At 43.3% G+C, this 24,623-nt stretch overlaps 2 protein-coding genes across 5 annotated transcripts in view; one reads left to right on the forward strand and one right to left on the reverse strand.

Annotated features, from left to right (window-relative positions):
- Window positions 1–9,156: 9,156 nt before the first annotated feature.
- LOC106566577 (DNA-binding protein inhibitor ID-2) lies at window positions 9,157–11,122 on the forward strand. The gene is made up of 3 exons (XM_014134753.2): window positions 9,157–9,618; window positions 9,897–9,957; window positions 10,540–11,122. Exons 1-2 carry the CDS (start codon window positions 9,268–9,270, stop codon window positions 9,951–9,953), a joined length of 408 nt encoding a protein of 135 aa, XP_013990228.1. The 5' UTR covers window positions 9,157–9,267; the 3' UTR covers window positions 9,954–9,957; window positions 10,540–11,122.
- A 2,048-nt stretch (window positions 11,123–13,170) lies between these two features.
- LOC106566340 (kinase D-interacting substrate of 220 kDa B) overlaps window positions 13,171–24,623 on the reverse strand; it is a 108,454-nt gene continuing 97,001 nt past the window's right edge. For all 4 annotated transcript variants that reach the window (XM_014134528.2, XM_014134444.2, XM_014134305.2 and 1 more), the window contains 4 exons: window positions 19,029–19,166; window positions 18,184–18,282; window positions 16,094–16,345; window positions 13,171–15,428 (listed from right to left, as the gene is read on the reverse strand). In XM_014134528.2, the coding sequence (XP_013990003.1) occupies window positions 14,352–15,428; window positions 16,094–16,345; window positions 18,184–18,282; window positions 19,029–19,166 (1,566 nt within the window). In that variant the 3' untranslated portion in view covers window positions 13,171–14,351. The remainder of the gene's footprint in view (window positions 15,429–16,093; window positions 16,346–18,183; window positions 18,283–19,028; window positions 19,167–24,623) is intronic.

Genomic DNA, 24,623 nt, shown 5'->3' on the forward strand with positions numbered 1-24,623 from the left:
ATTTTCTTTCACACACTGATAGGGGGTAAACATTGTCATTTTTTAAAAAAGGACTTTCACATCTGCAATGTCTATTTTGTGCCTGATGTTGTTGTGCTATCTGGGACTTAGCAGTTAGCGGTTAGCCATTTAGCATTACAGTTGTGCTATGCTTTTTCAGATCTGAACAAAACACAAATAATCTCACCACACACATCTCAAGTGAGGTCTAGTAAAGATTAAGACAAATTCCCTGGTTCTGTGACCACATGTTTTTTGTCAAAGACTACAACAGCATATCAAAGAGAAGAATATCCATAGAGGAGAAATGTGGAGTTTTTGTGTGAACAGATCTCATAATAACACATCCTAATATTTCCTTTCTCAACGCAGATTTTATCCCTCTTCAGCTTCATTACGGCACATAAACATTTGTACCAAGACCTCAATTAGAGCAAATCAAATATGGTCGCCCGGCACTGGTATCCAGGCAACGGTTGCTTTTAATGCATCGAAAACCATTCCAGTAATTCCATTTATACGGATAAAACACTCTCGCAAATAGATTACCTGCTGCATGTGATCTCCCTTCTCTGTGAAATCGTGGCACAGGGCCACATCCTCCCACTGCCTCTAAGTCCATTAAAATACAGATGAGAGCATTTTACTGCATGGGGCCAGAAGCGACACCTCCCATCTAATCCGCTAACAAATAAAAACATCAGATGAATTACGTGTAATCGAGGGGCGCTATAACCTGGCACCGGCATTGGAGAAATGAAGCAAAATGAGGCTTTATTTGGGTAAATATTTGGATTTCATCTGATTAAGCTCTGTTCTGGGTGTATAATTAGCTAGTATGTATAGACTGAGAAAACGGGTCTATCTTGGAGAGTGCTTACGTTAGGTGTACTGCTAACTGTTCTGTTTGGCACTGGTGCCTGTGTTCGCCACGTGGAAGGAAGCCTACATGCAAGATGTATGTATGCAAGATTTGGGAGGAGCTGCAGAAAACGTTTAAACACTTCTTTCCATTTTGAAAAGTTCCAGAATTTTCTAAAGTCAATTCCGAGACGGTCTTTCATAGACGCCTCTCTCCATGAATGGTCAGCACAGCAGCACACGTGAAACACTCAATATCTTCAAAGCCAAGCACACAATACTGCCCTGACAGCCCAATCGTTCCTCTGTCGGAATCTCATCTCCTTAAAGCACTATTTATTCAGCACACATCCTTTTAATGCCTGGTCTTGGCAAGAGAGCCTGAAACCCTGCACCTTAATTCCATTAGCCTGTTCCTCCAATGAGGCCCAATAATCTAAGGCTAACAGGAACACAGACTCTCCCTCTGAAAACACAGGGCTTATTCTCTCAGGAGCACTTTAATATCACTAATAGCCTCCAAAGTTTTCATCAATTATTCTGATATACAGTATGTGTAATGCCAAGCCAGTTTAGGCTAATGTGCAAAGATGGATGAAGATATGAAACGCCACACGGACATTCAGAAGCTAATATCAGTATACAAAAAACACATCATCCCTTTGTTATAACACTGTGATTACTATTTAAGGTAGTACTCCACAACATAAGGGCATTTTTTTGGTTATTTCACAAGCAGAATATGGACCACTGCTATTGCACTCGTGTAATAACAAAAAACATAGAACTTGCAATTAGAAACCAATTACAGTACTAAAACTGTTCCTTCTAGTAATAGTGGGAAGGAATATGCATACGCTTAAACCTTATCAGTCTATGTCGGGACTGCAGCTTCCCACCATTGTGGGTCAAAGACAGGCGCTTCATTTCAGTCCTCAAATGGGGCTTAGCTATTGTGGATGAGAGACTGGAGTTTCACTTCAAATGGGGCTTAGTTATTGTGGCTCAAAAGACTGAATCTTTATTTCAAACGTGACTCAGCTCTATAGAGGGGATTCTTTTAGACCCTGATGCCCTTGACGAGTCAGGGGAGGGACATTGGAGAGAGCGAGAGAGAGAGAGGGAGAGAGAAAGAGAGAGATAGATTGACATAGAGACAGAGAGAGATCATTCCAAAGGAGAAAGTGCAGGATAAAGTGTTTGTACCTTTGTGTCTGATCCTATAGAGAGTGTGGGAGAGAGGGGTGAGGAGGAGGGTGAGGAGGGGTGAGGAGGAGGGTGAGGAGAGTGAGGGGGGTGAGGGAAGGATAAGAGCCAAAGAGGATTAGGGGCCGTGAGACCTTTGTTGTTGTGATCAGTTAAAAGTACTAGCTCTCAATCACCCACCTGGCTAGTTGAATGCACTGGACCAGCACATTTGTGTGTGAAGAACGGGAGTACAGGCCACCTTGATGAAGCCTGTAGAGAAAAGAGAACTGACGTCAGTTTGACATTTCAGACGTTTCAGAGTGTGTGAAATTAGTTTCAGTTTGTTCCAATTTGCATGTTTCACGTAATGGCATGATCAAATACACTACAGTTTTTACAGAGCAGCAGCCAAGTAAGACAGGACCTACTGGGATATACAGTATATGGTAACCATAACAACACCAAGGAACTCTACACCTATTACAAACACATGACCCATAAATTACCCCCTCGCAATAACAACTCTAAGTATGGGTGGTAGGTGTGTGTGTGTGTGTGTGTGTGTGTGTGTGTGTGTGTGTGTGTGTGTGTGTGTGTGTGTGTGTGTGTGTGTGTGTGTGTGTGTGTGTGTGTGTGCGTGTTGGACTTGTTCTCTATTCCTTGGTAGTCGGTCAAGCCAGTCACATGGAGAGGAGTGTGTTTCCTACATTAACTCTCTCTTCCCTCTGCGCTGTATAAACAGTGCAAGATTGAGTAAGAACAACATAGCTGTGGGTGATACCTAGGAGGAAGTGAGCCCCGGTGAAGGCATGGGATAGGGGTTAGGCAAGCGGACACTGGGTCTGGAGTGTGCCGTTAAAACTCAGGCAAGACAGTTACCGCAGAATCCAAGAAGTTGCAGGCAGAGGCGGTATCACAAGCCAGTTTCAGGGCTCAGGCACAACTCTCAATTCCCCATCGGTTAGGAGATCATGGGACATGGGATTGAAATGACACCGACATCACATGTCAGCGTTGTGTCTGAAACTTTACATAGACTATCATGGCGCGCAACACAAACACAAAATGATTTAAATCACAAATAAAACCAAACCACCTGACAAACTGACACATTTGGGAAATCCATTCCTATAGGTTTAGAACAACAAGGCACGCCTGTAACTTCAATACCACCATTATCACCATGGATCAGACTGTTGCCTTGGCTACAGATTAAGCTTTCACTCAAAGGATGGACAGAGGAATGAAAAAAGGACAGCAGTAGACCTTCCCCTCCATCTCCTCCCTCCCCCCTCCTCTTCATCCGAGGAGGCTGGTGGGAGGATCTATAGGAGGACGGGCTCATTGTTATGGCTGGATGGAATTAATGGAATGGTATCAAACACATCAAACATATAGAAACCACATCTTTGACTCTGTTCCATTTATTCCATTCCAGCCATTACAATGAGCCCATCCTCCTGTAGCTCCTCCCACCAGCCTCCTCTGCTTTTCATCCCCCAGAAGTGCCAGCTGTGTGCCAGGCGAGGGGGGTGAGGATGGGAGTAAAGGGGACACCAGGAGGAGGGTTGGAGTGGGCCTCTCCAGCCTGAGCCTTCTGGCTGCGTCTCAGGGAGATACTGGCCCTTTGTCTCCCCTCCAATCTGGCCACATCTCCCCCTAAGCATCCTGCTTGCCTGCCTTGGGCTGCCTGATGCATGCTGTAGCCTCTCACATATCAATGGAGCCCCAATTGGGTGGTCAGACAGAGACAAGCCCAGCTAGGATGGCTAGTGAGGGGTGGCAGGGATTGTGGAGGGCCAGCTCTATGTTCCAAACTGGAGACTGTCTGTATGATTGGAGCTTCTGGTGTTGGTTGGTTCTCAGTAATTTACAGCCCACATACTTGAGTTCTATGTCTATTGTCCAATTGTCATTGTATCGTAACTGTAAATTATTCTTAGTTTTGCATAGGAAATATATTGAACTTTGTAACAAGCACATTCATATTGTCAGTTGAATAACTTATTTATATATTTCCTCAGCTTTTCAGTGGTTTATTATGTCCAGAGTGAAAGCGTGAACTTGCTATTATAGCCATTAGCAGTCCAGATATCGGACTTTCTGATGCATCAAATTGGTATAGCCTAATGGAACAAAGTGACTTCGGGTGACAACCTATTCTTCCAAGTCGAACAATAGGAAAACACTAAAGCCCCGCCCCTGCGGTCGATGTTGCTACAAGAGTCGTGCGCAAATGTTTTATGTGTACACTACTGCACCCGACGGCCTAGCGGTAACCTCTCAATCCTGCTCAATCAACAACAGAGCACTATGCTTACATCGCGAATACAGATTGGACACATATGTAAACTTCGCTGCGAACCGGTGCCGCTTGGATGCCCTTCTTCAGTAAGCGAAAGGAACGCAGAACTCGCTCAAACCGAACCTGAGAAATCATTTTACCTCAGCCCCTATCATAATCGGATGATGAGGATAATAGACCGGATGATTTATATATATATATATATATATATATATATATTTTTAAAGGTGGTGTGTTAGATAAAAACGAGATATAGGTGCAACTTTATAGGCTAATGTTAAGATTGATCTCACTTGTTTTCTGAAACGCGTTTAAAGTAAGCTTTGTCTGCAAGTTTTTCTTTAAACAGGCTATATATAATAAGCAATCTATTCCTATGTAATTATTAGCACTGCATAAAAAGGCTTGACATTTTTGTTTTGCTATTTTAAAAAGGCTGGCCGTTTATTCGAACCATTTTATTTTACAACTAAACTTCTTTGACGCAAAATCTTCAATTATTGTGATAATGATCAATCTTATTTGATCTATAGTAGCTAGACTGAACGGACCCTACAGTATGCCTTCACAATGTTCATAGACTAAAATAACACTTTTAGGGATAGTCAAAAAGTGCCTACTTTGTTGCAAAAGGCTGACAATCAGGTATGTGGAGCTGCAGACAATTTCTGACGCTGGCCTGTGGGGCTCACGTCAACTATAGTCTACTGAACAAAAATATAAACGCAACATGCAACAATTTCAAAGATTTTACTGAGTTACAGTTCATACAAGGAAATCAGTACATTGAAATAAATCAAGTAGGCCCTAATCTATGGATTTCACATGACTGGGAATCATATAGGAGGCTGGTAGGAGGAGCTACAGGAGGACAGGCTCATTGTAATGGCTGGAATGGAATTGTTGGAACAGAATCAAACATGGTTTCCATATGTTTGATGTATTTGAATCTGTTCCGTTTATCGCATTCCAGACATTACAATGAGCCCATCCTCCTATAGCTCCTCCCACCAGCCTCCTCTGCTTGGAATACAGATCTGCATCTGTCGGTCACAGATACCTTAAAAAAAGGTTGGGGTGTGGGTAAAAAAAACAGTCAGTATCTGGTGTGACCACTATTTGCCTTATGCAGCGCAACACATCTTCTCATAGAGTTGATCAGGCTGTTAATTGTGGCCTGTGGAATGTTGTCCCACAAGTTTCTGGATATTGGCAGGAACTGGAACACGCTGTCGTACACGTCGATCCAGAACATCCCAAACGTGCTTGTCGTGATGTTTTTATTTAATTTATATTCATTTTTAATCCCAGCCCCCGTCCCCACAGGAGGCCTTTTGCCTTTGGTAGGCCGTCATTGTAAATAAGAATTTGTTCTTAACTGACTTGCCTAGTTAAAAAAGGTTAAATATATACAATTTTTTTAAAGCTTAATGGGTGACATGTCTGGTGAGTATGCAGAACATGGAAGAACGGACATTTTCAGCATCCAAAAATTGGGCTGTACATTATCATGCTGAAACATGAGGTGATGACAGCGTATGAATGGCACGACAATGGGATCTCGTCACAGTATCTCTGTGCATTCAAATTGCCATCGATAAAATGTAATTGTGTTCGTTGTCCGTAGCTTATGCCTGCCCATACTATAACCCCACCGCCACCATTGGGCACTCTGTTCACAACGTTGACATCAGCAAACCCCTCGCTCACACAACGTCATACATGTGGTCTGCAGTTGTGAGGCCGGTTGGACATACTGCCAAATTCTCTAAAATTACATTGGAGGCGGCTTATGGTAGAGCAATGAACATTCAATTATCTGGCAACAACTCTGGTGGACATTCCTACAATCTGCATGCCAATTGCACTCGCCCTCAAAACTTGACACATCTGTGGCATTGTATCGTGTGACAAAACTGCACATTTTAGTGGCATCTTTTTGTCCCAAACACAAAGGTGCACCTGTGTAATGATTATGCCACACCTGTCAGGTGTATGGATTATTTTGGTAAAGGAGAAACGCTCAATAACAGGGATGTAAACGAATTTGTGCCCAGAATCTGAGAGAAATAAGCTTCTTGTGTGTATGGAACATTTCGGGGACATTTTATTTCAGCTCATGAAACATGGGACCAACACTTTACATGTTGCGTTTATATTTTTGTTCTGTGTAGTTGGCAGTCCTGCATTTTTTTATTTATTTGGAGTGGTTGAAGCTTTTATAAAAAATATGTTTAATGAAGAATCAAGTTCTAGTTCAGTTTCCCTGAGATGTTAGCAATTGTCATGTTGAGGAAGTAAAATATATTTTATATTTGAATTGATATTCGAATTGTTTTATATTATTTTTATTTGCATATCTACTTCAGAATGCTTTGAAAACTAAAACTTGGCCTCTATTGTTTAATGGGACAGATGTGTCCAAACTCCTTACTTTGTTATGCTGGCAGCTAGTCCTTTTCTTGTCAAATTATTTTTACAAACTGAAGAAGGGAGACTTTTCCAACTCAAATGTAAGTTAAGAAATGTTAATAATGCAGGTGTGCGGGCCCCGCAGCACCGAGGTGACGAATCAAACTCCGATCTCTCACAGTTCGGTTCCATTGATCAGCTGAGACCTCGCGCTGATTGACAGCCCCCGTCGCCATAGCAGCCGCCTGAGTGGCGCCGTGAGGACTGGCCCGAGGGCTGCTGTGAATGGGTGACGTCACGGGGCTGGCGCCAGAGAGTCTGCGAGAGTATGAGCTCGCGGCGCAATTCAGTACTGCCGCTCGCTTGGTGCCAATTCATCACCTGTCAGGGATCAGTCAGGGTGTCATGCGAAATGTACACAGCTGTGAGAACAAAAAGAAGAGAGAAAATGAAAAAATCGGATTAGGCCTACACCAGATGTGGACACGACTGCAAGAATTCCACATCACATCACAGTAGAAATGCATAAAGGCTTGTTAAGTAGGCGAAGTTGTCTCTTGGCTGCAAAATCAAAACTGTATAATGTTTGTAAATTGCTGCCTTCCAAACATTAAATAGCCTCTTTTTATGCAAGTGTAGGCTATTTCTCTTTGAGAAATGTATTTGTCATTGAGAAATGTCAAGCATGTTGCAGAATAGTTGGTGGGTGGGTAGATGGTGATGTGCATTTGTTTGCATAAGATTTGTTATTGCACATGAGAGCTCAGTCTTAACAGAGGACAGACTACATACACCAAACATCATAATCAATTGCACTGTGCTTGCCAGGATTGCATTTTTTTATTAAAAATACTGTATTTGTTCTGCAATACTATTTAGGGCTTTTGGTGTTTTGCAGCGCATTTCTCTCAAATCTATTTTACCGTCATTTTTGGAATAGTATCCATATTATCATTGTTATGAAATATATCCACACAAAAAAATGTATTTTCAAAATAATATTTTGTTGCAGCTGTGCTCAAGGAGAAGACACACATTCTCATCCATTGAAGACGTTGTCACTATGACCCCTAATGCGTTTGTTAAAAATTCATTGACTTTTGTGAGCAACCCAATTTAATCCACAAAGCAAAACGAATACCCGCTGCAGCCCACAACAGCCCCGGGGCAATTCGTTTGTGCCGCATCACTCCGCGCGCTTTGGAGCTCATTGCACGGCACCAGTTGGATAATGCAGCGTTTAATTTATACACAGGAATGCTATTATAGCCTTAACATGTTCGCAACCGAAGGATCTGTTCAACAATGAATTACATTATTGTCAATCTTTGAGGTCATATAATGGCCTTCCTAACGAAATGTTTTCTACATTGTGTTGAGGACCTTAAACACGGTGTCAATCCAGATGTCATCCAAGTGGCCCTATACACATTGTGACAGTCACTCACTTTGACCAGTGGTCACAGATTTCTCACAATAATGTGCATAATCATACACCTATATTATTTCAAATATTCCCTATTCTGCAGATTCAGAATCCATATTTCCCCACTGATCCAATGCGTGCTCAAGCATGCCATATAGGCTAGGTCCGAAGTCCGGTTTAGCCAGCCGGTTTAATGACCCATTCAAAGTTCACATTTCTCTTATCACCAATTTATACATAGCCGATGTAGAGATAAATTATATCAGTCCAAATGTATTCATTCAACATCTGATGTCGTGCCCTGGAATGCAATTTTAATAGGCAATTCCTACAATCACAATTCCTAGTTTTTCCGAATCTTTAGAAATACAATGTGTGTGTAGGCTACCCATAATTTCAAACAAGAGATAATGATGAAATGAATCACCAGGATGTAGTGTTATGTTGACAGTGAAGGAATGTGTGAGATCGAGACCTCTCCTAATCTTGACTATAAAGCAAGATATTGTGACACTTATCAGCCCCTTCACCTTAATACATCGTGATGCGTAATTGCGCAATTTACGCATGGATACAAATCATTCTAAGGTTTCGTATTTAATATTCTTAAATTAATTCATTGAGAAAGGCTTTAAAACAACATTAAAACCATCAGAGAAATGCACGCTCCAGCTTGACAAGCTCCTGGTTCCAAATTACAAATCATTAATTTTCTTGATCAGAAACAGGTAAGGGCTCAATTTTCCAAATTGCCCACCGGAGCTGAAGAGCGCTCTTACAGTGCCACCATCAACATGCGTTTTCACTGGCTGAGAAGACGGAAAAAAGGAGGGACCTGACTGTGAAGCATGCTCAAGCAATGGTTGGGCACGAGGGGAGTGATTGACGTAGCTAATCCATCCAATCAGCACCAATAAAACCCCTGCGTAGCAAACCCAGCCTGCTGGCTATATAAACCACAATGACAGCTTGTTAAACCAGTCCGTTTGCTCACCGACCGTCTGTGAAGGAATAGAAAGAATACTAAAACAAATATCTCAACGAACGAACTGAACGTCTCACACGAAGTGTCAATATGAAAGCGATAAGCCCAGTAAGGTCTTTCCGGAAAAACAGCGCGAATCTGTCTGAACACAGTCTGGGAATCTCTCGGAGCAAGACTCCCGTGGATGATCCTTTAAGCCTGCTTTACAACATGAACGACTGCTACTCCAAGCTGAAGGAGTTGGTGCCCAGCATCCCTCAGAACAAGAACGTAAGCAAGATGGAAATCCTGCAGCATGTCATCGACTATATTTTGGACCTGCAGATCGCACTTGACTCCAATGTCGCAATAACGAGCCTCCATCACCCGCGACCAGGACAAGCTACACCCAGGACTCCCCTAACAACTCTCAATACAGATATCAGCATCTTGTCATTACAGGTAAGGATGGGCCGGCCTACTATTGTCTGAAATATCCAAAGAATATAAACAAAGACGTAGGCTACATTTGGTTGGGTCGATTTTGCTAATGGTGTGAACGTATTTGAGTGTTTTCTATGCGTAATTATGGTCTATTGTGAAATTACACCATTTGGTTACAAAAGTCATGTTTTCCATTATCAAGCTTGAGAGGGTAGGACTTTTAATGTGTACGCTCATTAATAATTCCACGTAGGCCTATTTGACTGCGGCAGTGCTAATGAAGGCTTGTTTTTCAGTCTCCGGAGTTCCCATCAGACCTGATAACGGATGACAGCAGGACTCTTCATCGTTAAAGCGGTAAGTACGCTTCTATCACCTGTCTGCAATATTATGTCTGGGATTTGCTTGTCCATTAGCCTACTACATCCTGTTGTGGCAGAATAGAAAGAAAATGAACGCCAGTGTGTTTCTGACAGTATAATCACGCTCATTGTTAATGGTTCAATATATAAACGAAATGCATTGCATACATTTTTTTAAACAGTATAGGCAATTATTTGTTATAACGTCGTAATAGCACAGCTGCAGCGACGCTGTCTCCAATGCAGAGCATCTGTAATATAAAATAAATGGTTCAGATTACTACTAGATGTCTGCACATAATTGGTGCAATCGGAGGCTAGGCGCCAGTTGAACTGCAATTACGATCTGATTCTCTCCCAGATTGTAGGCTGAAGTTGTGTGCGAAAGTGCCTTATGCTGCTCTAGTGTCTGTCTGTACTGTGTGTGTGTAGGCTACATCTGGAGCCCAGGGTTTGCTCAGTATTTGAGTGTTTGGTTAAATCTTAATACTGCGGCTTCCTCCCTGACGCCAGTCTGTCCGGATCTCTGCCCTGTTTGCATTTTCTAAACATGCCTCTCCTTCTCAATCTTTTTCAGGCGTTTGGTTAAGAAACAACACACACAGGACCTCGGAACCGGGCTTTTTTCCCTCTATTTTTGTCCTCAGGTTCTGGAATTTCTTTAATTGAATCAAAAGACTTTGCTTAAAGGACAATCTATGTGATGTGTTTTCAGTTCGGACACTCATATTATTTAACTTAAGACTTTTTTTTTGTCCTTTCTTGAAATGGAAGGCGCGCTATATTCCCGAAACTGGGAGAAAAACAAATGAGAGATTATTGTCACAAGGATTTCCCTTTATCCCCCTTGAAGTCTTTTTTTTTTTTTGCGGAGTTGACTCGTGAATAGAAGACACATTGGTTAGTTACTGTATAAAATGTAGTCTGTCTTGTCAGAATTGTTACTCTTCTTGGCACATGAAGGACTGGACATTGTAAAAAATGAAATGAACAAGTGAAACCTTGTGAACTCGCTCTGAGGTTTATCTTGTATAGTTAAAGGAATTGCACATTTCTGCAAAAGTGTAATGCTGTACTTAATTATGCTGAAACTTTTTATAAAAGTAATAATGTAAATTGTACCTTTTTTATACAAAAAATAAACCAAATGCATTATTTGAGCATGTTTTCCTGCTGTATGGAAACTTGTAGCCTAGATGACAGACTGCGAGATATGCTTGAGTTTGCAAAAGGTAAAGACTGACACTTTTATGTCTGGCTGAAAATGGTTCTGCAATGCCAGGTTGTCACGAGTTTCAATTCCAGCTCGTTAACAGGCCTATTCAGTGGTAATGTCAATCTTTTATAACAGTTGTCAACTGAATGAGACGGATGAGAAATTCTTGAGTCATTTCTTTGGAGTGCAATGGACAAACTATACAATTCTTATTGACTACGTGAGTCTTTTACAGTTCACACACAGCAGGACTCTAGTTGACCTTTCATCTTGAGTGTTCAGGAATTGAGTCCTAATTCTACCTCAAAATACAGACTGCAAGGGCATTGTATAGGACATTGGGCCATTAACCCGATTCTCACCTGAGAATAATTCTGCATTAATCTGCTCCTCGGGAAACTGCTAACCTCTATAAACACTTCACAAAACAATGTCATTTTAAATGGCCTGCCAGTGTTGAACAGACTATTTTGTAGAAAAGAAACACTGAGCCATTTCATAGATTCCCTTCAAATGGCTTGGATTAACCATTTACCATGCAAGCCTAAACTATTGCATTTGAAGCATTGTTCCATTTGTACAGGTAGAAAAAGCTCAGGTTCACAATTTTCCCACAAGTCTCATTGGCAAGCTCAAATTCCTTAATTAACAGTACACTCGTAATTGAGCCTATACTTGTGCCCAACATACAAAGGGCATATAATAGTTTAAAATATAATTACATTGCATATGTATATTGTGACATATCAACTAACTTCAAATCATCTTTTCCCCACAAGTGAAAGTTCATGGCCAAGGTTTAGTGACCAAGGCTAATGAGGGTTTTTATGGGGAGTCCGCCACCTACTGGTGAAAAAAGTACCGCGCTGACGCCAGCTAATGCAATTGCGTCTTAACCCATTCTATACTGAACAAAAATATAGACTCAAATAAAGTTTATATAAAGAAATAGGTCAATTGAAATAAATTCACTAAGCCCTAATCTATGGATTTCACATGACTGGGAATGCAGAGATGCATCTGGTTACAGATACCTTTAAAAAAAAAAGGTAGGGCCGTGGATCAGAAAACCAGTTAGTATCTGGTGTGACCCTTTTCCTCATGCAGCGCGACACATCTCCTTTACATACAGTTGATCAGTCTGTTGATTGTGATCTGTGGAATGTTGGCTCTTCAATGGCTCTGTGAAGTTGCTGTATATTGTCAGGAACTCTAACACGCTGTCGTACACGTCAATCCAGAGCATCCCAAACATGGTCAATGGGTGGCATGTCTGAGTTTGCAGGCCATGGAAGAACTGGGACGTTTTCAGCTTCCAGGAATTGTGTACTGATCCTTGCATCATGGGGTCGTGCATTATCCTGCTGAAACATGAAGTGATGGTGGCGGATGAATGGTACGACAACGGACCTCAGGATCTCATCACGGTATCTCTGTGCATTGAAATTGCCATCGGTAAAATGCAATTGTGTTCGTTGTCCGTAGCTTATGTCGGCCCATACCATAACCCCACCGCCACCATTGGGCACTCTGTTCACAACATTGACATCAGCAAACCACTCGCTCACACAACGTCATACATGTGGCCTGCGCTTGTGAGGCTGGTTGGACGTACATCTGTGGCGTTGTGTGAAAAAACTAGACATTTTAGAGTGGCCTTTTATTGTCACAAACACAAGGTGCACCTGTGTAATGATCATGTTTTTTTTAATCGTCTTCTTGATATGCACAGTTGTCAGGTGGATGGATTATCTTGGCAAAGGAGAAATGCTCACTAACAGGGATGTTAACAAATTTGTGCACAACATTTGAGAGAAATAAGCTTGTCAGTATGGTCAATTTCTGGGATCTTTTATTTGAGCTCATGAGACATCGGACCAACACTTTACATGTTGCATTTATATATTTGTTCAGTGTGTATGGGAGCATGGGATATTCATTTAATTCAATTAAATAATGGCACATTTTGAACAAAGGGGCCAACTTTTGAGCTCAAAGGAAAAGTATGTTTATTATTTCACAAATACATGGCTTCACATTGCACTCGAATGGTTCAGAACCTCGGATGGACATCCGTAGTGCATGGGAAACTCAGGTTTACCACATCACTGTTCACACTAAAGATTTCAAATATTTTTTAAATTACAGCACAAAATATCAGTATATTTTTGGTCAAATAGACCTTTCAGTCACATGGAAAAAAAGGTGTCGGAACGCCAATCCACAGCCACGCTACATAAATTAACTCTGAAAATTACATGTTTTAATAGGTACTTGATAACTAGAAATTAGGAAAACTTATTTTGTTTTCAAGCACATAAAGCCAATTCAGAATTCAGTAACCAATCACAAAGTACAGAACACATTGCACCAACACACACCACTGTACTGTAATGTCCCCACCACAACACAACATTAATACCGACATACACAGAACTCCATAATACACTACCATTATCCAACAATTCACTACCATTCTTTAACAATTCACTACCATTATTTAACAATTCACTACCATTATTTAACAATTCACTACCATTATTTAACAATTCACTACCATTATTTAACAATTCACTACCATTCTTTAACAATTCACTACCATTCTTTAACAATTCACTACCATTCTTTAACAATTCACTACCATTCTTTAACAATTCACTACCATTATCCAACAATTCACTACCATTATTTAACAATTCACTACCATTCTTTAACAATTCACTACCATTCTTTAACAATTCACTACCATTCTTTAACAATTCACTACCATTCTTTAACAATTCACTACTATTCTTTAGTAACAGGTAAAGTGAACATGACAGCACACTTAATTGAATTAGAGGGCCATTTAAATTTGACGTATATTCCATGTCATCGTCATTAACTTTCAAATGATTTCACAAAATCTATTCAGGACATTGAATTTCTTCAACCCAAATTATTAAATATTTCTATGGTTGGAAAAAAAGGTGATTCTCTTCATGTAAATTGATTGATCCGCATATCAACTTCTTCTCTGAAATATTTTTTAAATGAAGTCACAGATTAATAGTCCTGTTTTGATTGCCATCCATATCAATGTAACACAAGACTGGTAAAAGGCATTTATTTTTTGTAGCACATCACAACATCAAACATCTATGGTACCTCCTCCAAAAAGGCCAGGGCCCCTCTCACAGGACACTCTCTCTCTCGTCCTCCAAGACGATAGCGTCAGGGGCCCCTGTGCAGCCTTTGAGGGCCTTGCCGGTGCCCAGCGCCCTCTTATGGATGATCCCACACAGGTTCTGGTTGTGGACGGGCCTCGTGGTGGAGGTAGAGCCGGTGCTGGAGCCTGGGGTGATGAGGACTGGGGTGGAGCTCTCTGTGTCTTGGTTGTCTTGGCTAGTGTTGGTGGTGGCAGCATTGTTGCTGCTGTTTCTGTTGTTGTTGAGCGTGGTGGTGCTAGGGGTGCGGTTGAGGTTGCTCACGGAGGAGCTGGAGCGGAACCAGGTTTCGTCGGGACTGGAGGCCATTAGGCTGCCCTCGGACGGGGCCTCAGAGCAGATGGACATGCGGGTGATGGTGGAATCCTGAAGGCCGCTCAGACTGCTGGGCAGCAGGCCCCTCTTCTTGACCAGACCCTCCAGTTCCAGTTTATTAACCCCTTCCTCTTCTGCTTCCACTAACACTTCTTCCAGGGAGTGGTCTGAGGAGCTCTCGCCAGACCTCACACCCGAGTCGGACGAGTCCTTCTTGTTTAGGGCGATGTTGCTGGGCGCTTGGGCACCCCCTTCGTTGAGCAGAGGGGTGTTTTCTGATTCCTCCGGCCCGGACCCCTCCTCCTCGTTGCTGGGCACCTTGTGGTAGCGAGGCCCTGGTCCCTTTACCTTGGAACTGCCTGCTTTGGAGGCGTCAAGCTTCTCATCCTCTTCGCTGATGGGGTCCAGGGGCGTATCAGTGTCAACCACGTCCGTGGCTTTAGCACCTCTCTTGGTAGGGAAAGAGGGCTTACGGCCATCCTTCTCGGACCCGTCTTTGGCTTTCTCCTCTGGGTTTCTGGCATCTCGGTATTGGAGGAACTGGCCCAGGTGGGGCTGGACAGACTTCTCTCCCCCGCCTCCAGCCACATCCAGCTGGGTCATCTGGGCGATGTACTCACGGTAGGCATCGCGGTACTCTGCCTGCTGCTTGTCCGTAAGCTTGCAGATGTCGTTGGATGACTCCTGGGAGTTGAGGCTGGACATACTCGGGGTATGGTGGGTGGCCGCCTGGGGGAGGGGAGAAGAAAAGGGGAACAGGGGGTATAAAATGTTTTGTTATGGTTGAGGGGGGAACGAGCGGGTCATGGACGTTACTGGTATGGGCGAATGGGTGAGAAAAAGCACAAACTCATGAAGTTTGTGGTTATGGCGCTGCCGTTGAACTTACAATGCTTTATTTGAGAGCAGAGAGAGCAAAAATAACAGCTTTTCTAACACCCTGCCTTTTGGTGGTGGTGTCTGTCCCCCGCCACCTCAACTTCCTCAACCAATGACTGCTTGAGTAAATGTAGATGTGTGACTGCTTAGATGTGTGACTGCTTAGATGTGTGACTGCTTAGATGTGTGACTGCTTAGATGTGTGACTGCTTAGATGTGTGACTGCTTAGATGTGTGATTGCTTAGATGTGTGCTTTAAGGGTGTTTGGATGGCTTGGTAAGTGTCTGTGAATGTGTTTATCTGTGTTATGAGCAGAAAACAGTGACAGAGTCTATGTATGTACTGTGTGTGCATATGGACGTGTGTTTCAGTGTGTTTGTGTGTGTGTGTGTATGTATGTGTGTGTGTGTGTGTGTGTGTGTGTGTGTGTGTGTGTGTGTGTGTATGTGTATGTGTATGTGTGTGTGTGTGTGTGTGTGTGTGTGTGTGTGTGTGTGTGAGCTGAACCCCTCACCATGGGCCAGTGCCGTGTAGTCTCTCTGCGTGTCTGGGTGGGTTCCTCCAGGCTCAGGCCCACGTTACTGAGCTCCTCGAAGCTGAGGTTCAAGACGTAGCCGCCCACCTCACGGGGAGCTCCCTGGCTCTGCTGCCTGTCCGTCTCCATGTTGACCACGCTGCTGCCCTGCTCGCTGGCCGCACGGGATTCATCCTGCAGGGCCTGGCCCTCCCTGTGACGCTGGCCCTCCACGTTACGCTGCTCCATCACCTGGGAGACAGAGGGAAGAAGAGAGATGACTTAGACAGGCAAATATACTACCAGTTCTAGAGTAAACCTGTCACCACAATACAAGGTAGAGAATTAACATAGGAAATAACCACGAGCTACAGAGCCAATATACAGTATAACCACTAACTCTACAGAGCCAATATACAGTATAACCACTAACTCTACAGAGCCAATATACAGTATAACCACTAACTCTACAGAGCCTATATACAGTATAACCACTAACTCTACAGAGCCAATATACAGTATAACCACTAGCTATGAAACCCAACATACAACCATTAACTCTACAGAGCCAATATACAGTATAACCACTAGCTATGAAACCCAACATACAACCATTAACTCTACAGAGCCAATATACAGTATAACCACTAGCTATGAAACCCAACATACAACCACTAACTCTACAGAGCCAATATACAGTATAACCACTAACTATGAAACCCAACATACAACCATTAACTCTACAGAGCCAATATACAGTATAACCACTAGCTATGAAACCCAACATACAACCATTAACTCTACAGAGCCAATATACAGTATAACCACTAGCTATGAAACCCAACATACAACCATTAACTCTACAGAGTCAATATACAGTATAACCACTAGCTATGAAACCCAACATACAACCATTAACTCTACAGAGCCAATATACAGTATAACCACTAGCTATGAAACCCAACATACAACCATTAACTCTACAGAGCCAATATACAGTATAACCACTAGCTATGAAACCCAACATACAACCATTAACTCTACAGAGCCAATATACAGTATAACCACTAACTATGAAACCCAACATACAACCATTAACTCTACAGAGCCAATATACAGTATAACCACTAACTCTACAGAGCCAATATACAGTATAACCACTAACTCTACAGAGCCAATATACAGTATAACCACTAACTCTACAGAGCCAATATACAGTATAACCACTAGCTATGAAACCCAACATACAACCATTAACTCTACAGAGCCAATATACAGTATAACCACTAGCTATGAAACCCAACATACAACCATTAACTCTACAGAGCCAATATACAGTATATCCACTAACTCTACAGAGCCAATATACCATATAACCACTAACTCTACAGAGCCAATATACAACCAACAGAAATAGACTCAACACAACATCTATAATATGCCTGATAACCATCGAATACTGTATGAAACCAATACATCACCATCATCTTAATAGGTTACAAACACAAAGTAAGTACTAGTATTTTAGTTCAATACAGAAGGCACCACGGATGGTGATGCTAGAAGTTCAGTTGAACTCTACAGGGCCTGTAGGGATAAGTGGTCCGGTGTCCACGTCAGATGGCTTGGGATGTGCTTCGAGGAAGAGAACATGCTAGTTTTCGTAAAGCTGCGCAGCTGCTTTTCAGAATCAGACCGCTGGACTGCGTGGAGACTGGCTGACTGCAGCTCCCACTGACAATAACCTTCCTCCAGATCTCAGGCTGGACGGCCCTGTCCTGGCAACACAACGTTAGTTCGTGGAAGGAGGCTCAAACGGACATCTGATCAACGCAAGCTACATGTGTTCCTGATTCCAGCCCCTCGAGCGAACAAAGCAGACTGCAGACTTTCTCTTAATACGGATTATAAAATCCTCCGATGTCTCCAGAGAAGGCTCAAGACGCCCCGATTTTAAGAAAACAAAAAAACAACACACAAAAACACAACTCCGGTGAATAAAAATCAGGATGCTGATATTAAAGTACACATTAAATGAATAAAATAAAGATGTAAAGTATTTCAGAGCGGAGGTGGAGGTTTTGTCTTACCATGCCTCTGAAGAGCTGCCAGTCCCCAAAGTTCATGTTCATCTCATTCTTCAGCTCTTCCAGGTTGCACTGAGACAGCACCCTTCCATTCACATTGGCCTAACACAGAGAGAGGCAGAGACAAGTTCACTACTAACCAAATACAGGTACATATGGCTGGTTTGGACACAGATAAAGCCAAATCCTGGAGTAGAAAGCACTTTCAATGGAGATTCTCAATCAAGGTAGATTTTTAGTCCAGGACTATGCTGCTAGGCCTAATCTGTGTCCTGGAAACAGCCCCATACTGTATAAATTAGGGCATAAATAGGCATAAGTTGAGTAAAGTAGGAATAAGTTGATTGAAGTAGGGCCATATGTTCAATAAATAAAAGTAGAGGCATATGGAACTCTTTCAGATGGCACGAAACCCTTCTAAGAGGTTAAAGAAACGTATGCATTTTCAACAGGAGTCCTGTTTTCAAAAGGCGAGCTTGTATTCCGTATATTTATATACTTCCGGTTCTGTACCTCACCAAACAAGGAGGACTTTTCACATGAAGACACAAGAAGCGTTGTTAGCTGGGCTGACTGACTGTGGTCTAGAAGCTTTCATGACATCCTGTCTATAGATCATTTATAAATGGACTAGAAGCTGCTCAATGCAGACAGAGACATTAGCTGTTTTGTTGAGCCATATGAAGTTGATAAAGATATTGATAGACAAAAATAAACCTTGTGTGCAAATGGAAACAATTTAGAATCTTTTGTATAAACATTATTGACTAAGGTGTTGTATAAACAGGAGCAATATGTATGTGTGTGTGATGGTGTGTGTGTGTGACGGTGTGTGTAGCAGGCCTGACCTTCTTGATAGTGCCGGTATATTGGCCCAGCATGCTAGAGTCCATGCCGGCGATCTGTTTGACGCGCTCACACACGGCGTCCGTGTTCAGAGAGCTGAGGAGCACCACAGGGGTTCCCGGTAGCCCAGAGGCAGAACCCTGTCACACATACACATACGTCCACACAGACACACAGAATCACCCATTGACGTTGGAGCGTAGCAGGGCTCACTCACCACCACTGCAAAGTCATACGGTTAGTGCAAACTGATAGCACAACGCTTCAATAACCACAGAACAACGTTTCAACAACCACAGCTAGCTTAACATTAATGGTGGTTAACACTGGAGTAGCTATTCACTGCAACCAGAAACACTATTCCCTTTTTCACAGCATAGCACAAAGACAAAACACTCCAAACCAAATGCATTACTCTTTGTCAGTGCAAGCACCTGTGAGGTAACAATACTAGAGCATGGTAACGAGCAGCACCAGCTGTGCAGTATGGTCTCTGTTGGGTGTCTGCATGTTAATCTGAACACACTGTTGATGGTAGTGCATTATTCACTGTACACAGACGAGCCGTGTGTGTGTGTGTGTGTCTCTTCCACTGCTCTCCTCCTTGAGGCTAGAAGAGTGGTCAATACCCTCGCCCCTAATGCTCTCTAACCTCCCAGCTAGCCTGATATGCCACCCACTAACAGAGAAACAAAACAACCCTTCTCTCTCTCTCAGACTGAGCATCAACAAAACAACAGCTTTGTTGACTTGGGCGGGAAGGCGCCGAGGCTTAGAAGACGTCTGTGCTTGCTCTTTTGCTGCGAAAGCTTGCTAGAGAAAATAAGCTGTACACGTCTTAACAGAGCCTAGCAGAACGGGGGGGGGGTAACTGTAGTCAGAGGGTGACGCTGACTTGGGGAGGTTAGCTAATGTACACAGACAGTCCTGGAGAGCGCAGCGTACTGCGGTGTCAGCTGCACTAATAGGCCAGTGTGTGTGTGTGTGTGTGTGTGTGGCTTTAGCAGGTAACACACTATCTGCATGTCTTTCCCTGATGCGTTGTATAGAGGTTTCTTATGTGTCAGTTTGATTAGCATCCATATTAGCATCCGTTAAAAGCACCGGAGAGCAATTATCCTGTACACTGTAGAGATCCTCAATAATGATAGCCCAAATGATTTCTGTAGATTAACAATTTCTGGCTGGCATTTTAAATCATGCTCCTTAATTTGGTCTTGCAAATTTGGCAAGTAAAACGTTCTTTCTAGAAGGGTAGTGAGGTAGAAAGGTAGTGAGGTATAATGGTAGTGGGGTAGAAAGGTAGTGAGGTAGAAAGGTAGTGAGGTATAATGGTAGTGAGTTAGAAAGGTAGTGAGGTAGAAAGGTAGTGAGGTATAATGGTTGTGAGTTAGAAAGGTAGTGAGGTAGAAAGGTAGTGAGGTAGAAAGGTAGTGAGGTATAATGGTAGTGAGGTAGAAAGGTAGTGAGGTAGAAAGATGGTGATGTGGTGAAAAAGTTAGAGATGGTGAAATCCAAAGAGATGAGTGTACCTGTTTGGGTCTGAAATGCTGAGACAAGAACTGCTTTGGGGGGAGAAAGAGAGGCAGAGAGAGGGGCAGAGACAGTGGCATAGAGACAGAAAGGCAGAGAGACAAGAGGCAGACAGACAGCGGCAGACAGGCAGAGAGGTAGAGATTGATAGAGGTAGAGAGAGACAGACAGACAGACAGACAGAGGCAGACAGGCAGAGAGGTAGAGATTGATAGAGGTACAGACAGACAGACAGACAGACAGACAGACAGACAGACAGACAGACAGACAGACAGACAGACAGACAGACAGACAGACAGACAGACAGACAGACAGACAGACAGACAGACAGACAGACAGGACCACGACATTAGGCCACATGCTGAATTCATCATAGAACACAAGAGAACAGGAGACACATTCACGTCAGACTAGACAAGAAAACATTTATCTTGAAACACAGCGGGCAAAGGCACTTTTACAGCATCCCATCTAGCAAAGACTGAAACTGAAAAGCCATTTAGTTCAGAATTATTACAGGAGGAAATGAAATATATTTTTTATAGAGCGCTTTAAGAAGATAATCTTTGCAGAGAGGACGAGCAGCACAGAGCATGATGTTTGTAGAGAGAGAGAAGCGTAAGGAGAGAAAGAGCGATATCCCCCACACAGAAAAGCAGAAGTTTCCACATTGAGGAAGCCTTAAAAACTGGTCCTCCACCCAGACTGTGTAAGTGTGACTGTGTGTTACACTGTGCCAGTGCGTGTGTGATTACGTATACACATGTGTTTGTATAGGCACGCAAGTGTGTGTGTTTACACACGCAAGTGTGTGTGTGTGACAAGAGACCCCTGTGTGAGATAAGGCTGTAATTCCAGCAGTGTGGGGCGTGGGCAGAGCAGAGGGATGAGGAAGACAGAGGAAACAGAGAGGAAACAGAGAGGAAACAGAGAGGGTGAGGCAGTGCGGGGCGTGGGCAGAGCAGAGGGATGAGGAAGACAGAGGAAACAGAGAGGAAACAGAGAGGAAACAGAGAGGGTGAGGCAGTGCGGGGCGTGGGCAGAGCAGAGGGAAGAGGAAGACAGAGGAAACAGAGGGGAAACAGAGAGGAAACAGAGAGGGTGAGGCAGTGTGGGGCGTGGGCAGAGCAGAGGGATGAGGAAGACAGAGGAAACAGAGAGGAAACAGAGAGGGTGAGGCAGTGTGGGGCGTGGGCAGAGCAGAGGGAAGAGGAAGACAGAGGAAACAGAGAGGAAACAGAGAGGATGAGGCAGTGCGGGGCGTGGGCAGAGCAGAGGGAAGAGGAAGACAGAGGAAACAGAGAGGAAACAGAGAGGAAACAGAGAGGAAACAGAGAGGGTGAGGCAGTGTGGGGCGTGGGCAGAGCAGAGGGATGAGGAAGACAGAGGAAACAGAGAGGAAACAGAGAGGGTGAGGCAGTGTGGGGCGTGGGCAGAGCAGAGGGAAGAGGAAGACAGAGGAAACAGAGAGGAAACAGAGAGGGTGAGGCAGTGTGGGGCGTGGGCAGAGCAGAGGGATGAGGAAGACAGAGGAAACAGAGAGGAAACAGAGAGGGTGAGGCAGTGCGGGGCGTGGGCAGAGCAGAGGGAAGAGGAAGACAGAGGAAACAGAGAGGAAACAGAGAGGGTGAGGCAGTGCGGGGCGTGGGCAGAGCAGAGGGAAGAGGAAGACAGAGGAAACAGAGAGGAAACAGAGAGGGTGAGGCGGCGTGGGCAGAGCAGAGGGAAGAGGAAGACAGAGGAAACAGAGAGGAAACAGAGAGGGTGAGGCAGTGTGGGGCGTGGGCAGAGCAGAGGGATGAGGAAGACAGAGGAAACAGAGAGGAAACAGAGAGGGTGAGGCAGTGCGGGGCGTGGGCAGAGCAGAGGGAAGAGGAAGACAGAGGAAACAGAGAGGAAACAGAGAGGGTGAGGCAGTGCGGGGCGTGGGCAGAGCAGAGGGAAGAGGAAGACAGAGGAAACAGAGGCCGGGGAAGGAGAAATCATTTCTGTGAGGAGATAAGCTCTGTGCTCATTGTGCTGCTGCTGGCCCCAGCCTCTGATGCTAATCCCTACTCACCCACGATATAGCCGCTACGCTATCTATCAACTAAGCCTAGGCAGTTACGCTGGCTGCACACATGTACAGACTGTGTTATATATACTCACATACCAATAGAGAGGAGAGCGTATGAGAGGGATATAGAGAGAAGCTCTGGTGGGATACTGATGGGGATGGAGAGACATAGAGAGGTCAGTAGGGACAGAGAGCCTATATTAGATCTGTTGGGCTTCAATGGTGACGAGATCAGTCAGACATGTTATGCTGCACTAACCAAAGGAAAACTAAACTGAGACATTGGCCCTTTTATAATGTGTATCTCCATGACTGATTACCACATCATTACATTAACAGTGTTTCCCCTATGACTGATTACCATGTAATTACATCATCAGTGTTTCGCCTATGACTGATTACCATGTAATTACATCATCAGTGTTTCCCCTATGACTGATTACCATGTAATTACATCATCAGTGTTTCCCCTATGACTGAATACCATGTAATTACATCATCAGTGTTTCGCCTATGACTGATTACCATGTAATTACATCATCAGTGTTTCCCCTATGACTGATTACCATGTAATTACATCATCAGCGTTTCCCCTATGACTGATTACCATGTAATTACATCATCAGTGTGGCTCCATGACTGATTACCATGTAATTACATCATCAGTGTTTCCCCTATGACTGATTACCATGTAATTACATCATCAGTGTGGCTCCATGACTGATTACCATGTAATTACATCATCAGTGTTTCCCCTATGACTGATTACCATGTAATTACATCATCAGTGTTTCCTCTATGACTGATTACCATGTAATTACATCAGTGTTTCCCCTATGACTGATTACCATGTAATTACATCATCAGTGTTTCCCCTATGACTGATTACCATGTAATTACATAATCAGTGTGTCTCCATGACTGATTACCATGTAATTACATCATCAGTGTTTCCCCTATGACTGATTACCATGTAATTACATCATCAGTATTTCCCCAATGACTGATTACCATGTAATTACATCATCAGTGTTTCCCCTATGACTGATTACCATGTAATTACATCATCAGTGTTTCCCCTATAACTGATTACCATGTAATTACATCATCTGTGCTTCCCCTATGACTGATTACCATGTAATTACATCATCAGTGTTTCCCCTATGACTGATTACCATGTAATTACATCATCAGTGTTTCCTCTATGACTGATTACCATGTAATTACATCATCCGTGTTTCCCCTATGACTGATTACCATGTAATTACATCATCAGTGTTTCCCCTATGACTGATTACCATGTAATTACATCATCAGTATTTCCCCAATGACTGATTACCATGTAATTACATCATCAGTGTTTCCCCTATGACTGATTACCATGTAATTACATCATCAGTGTTTCCCCTATGACTGATTACCATGTAATTACATCATCAGTGTTTCCCCTATGACTGATTACCATGTAATTACATCATCAGTGTTTCCTCTATGACTGATTACCATGTAATTACATCATAAGTGTTTCCCCTATGACTGATTACCATGTAATTACATCATCTGTGCTTCCCCTATGACTGATTACCATGTAATTACATCATCAGTATTTCCCCTATGTGCAACTAGCAGTGGTGCACCGGCGCTGCTAAATCGTGGCCGCCACTGCAAAAAAAAGGGAAGATCCCAATCCCCCCGCTATCTCTGCCACCGCTGCTGAAAGAAATCCTAGGGGAAACTCTGAACCGCCACTCATCTATACTTACTTGGACTTCCTGTGAACTAGTCCTATATGAAGATGCTTCCTATGTAGAATGGGAGCAGGCGCACTCGCATGGTGGTTAGTTCACTCCTGGACAATGAGACTCACATTCAAACAGGACTGAGCTATTACACTTAGCTCCAGAGCAGGCCATGGGAGCCACCGGTGCAACTAGTCAACATGAGACATGACATTGTCACTGATATACCCTGTCAGCTTTCCAAACCATGTTAGTGTATCTGGTTGATG

This window comes from Salmo salar, chromosome ssa01 (assembly GCF_905237065.1).
Source record: "Salmo salar chromosome ssa01, Ssal_v3.1, whole genome shotgun sequence".
NCBI lineage: Eukaryota > Metazoa > Chordata > Actinopteri > Salmoniformes > Salmonidae > Salmo > Salmo salar.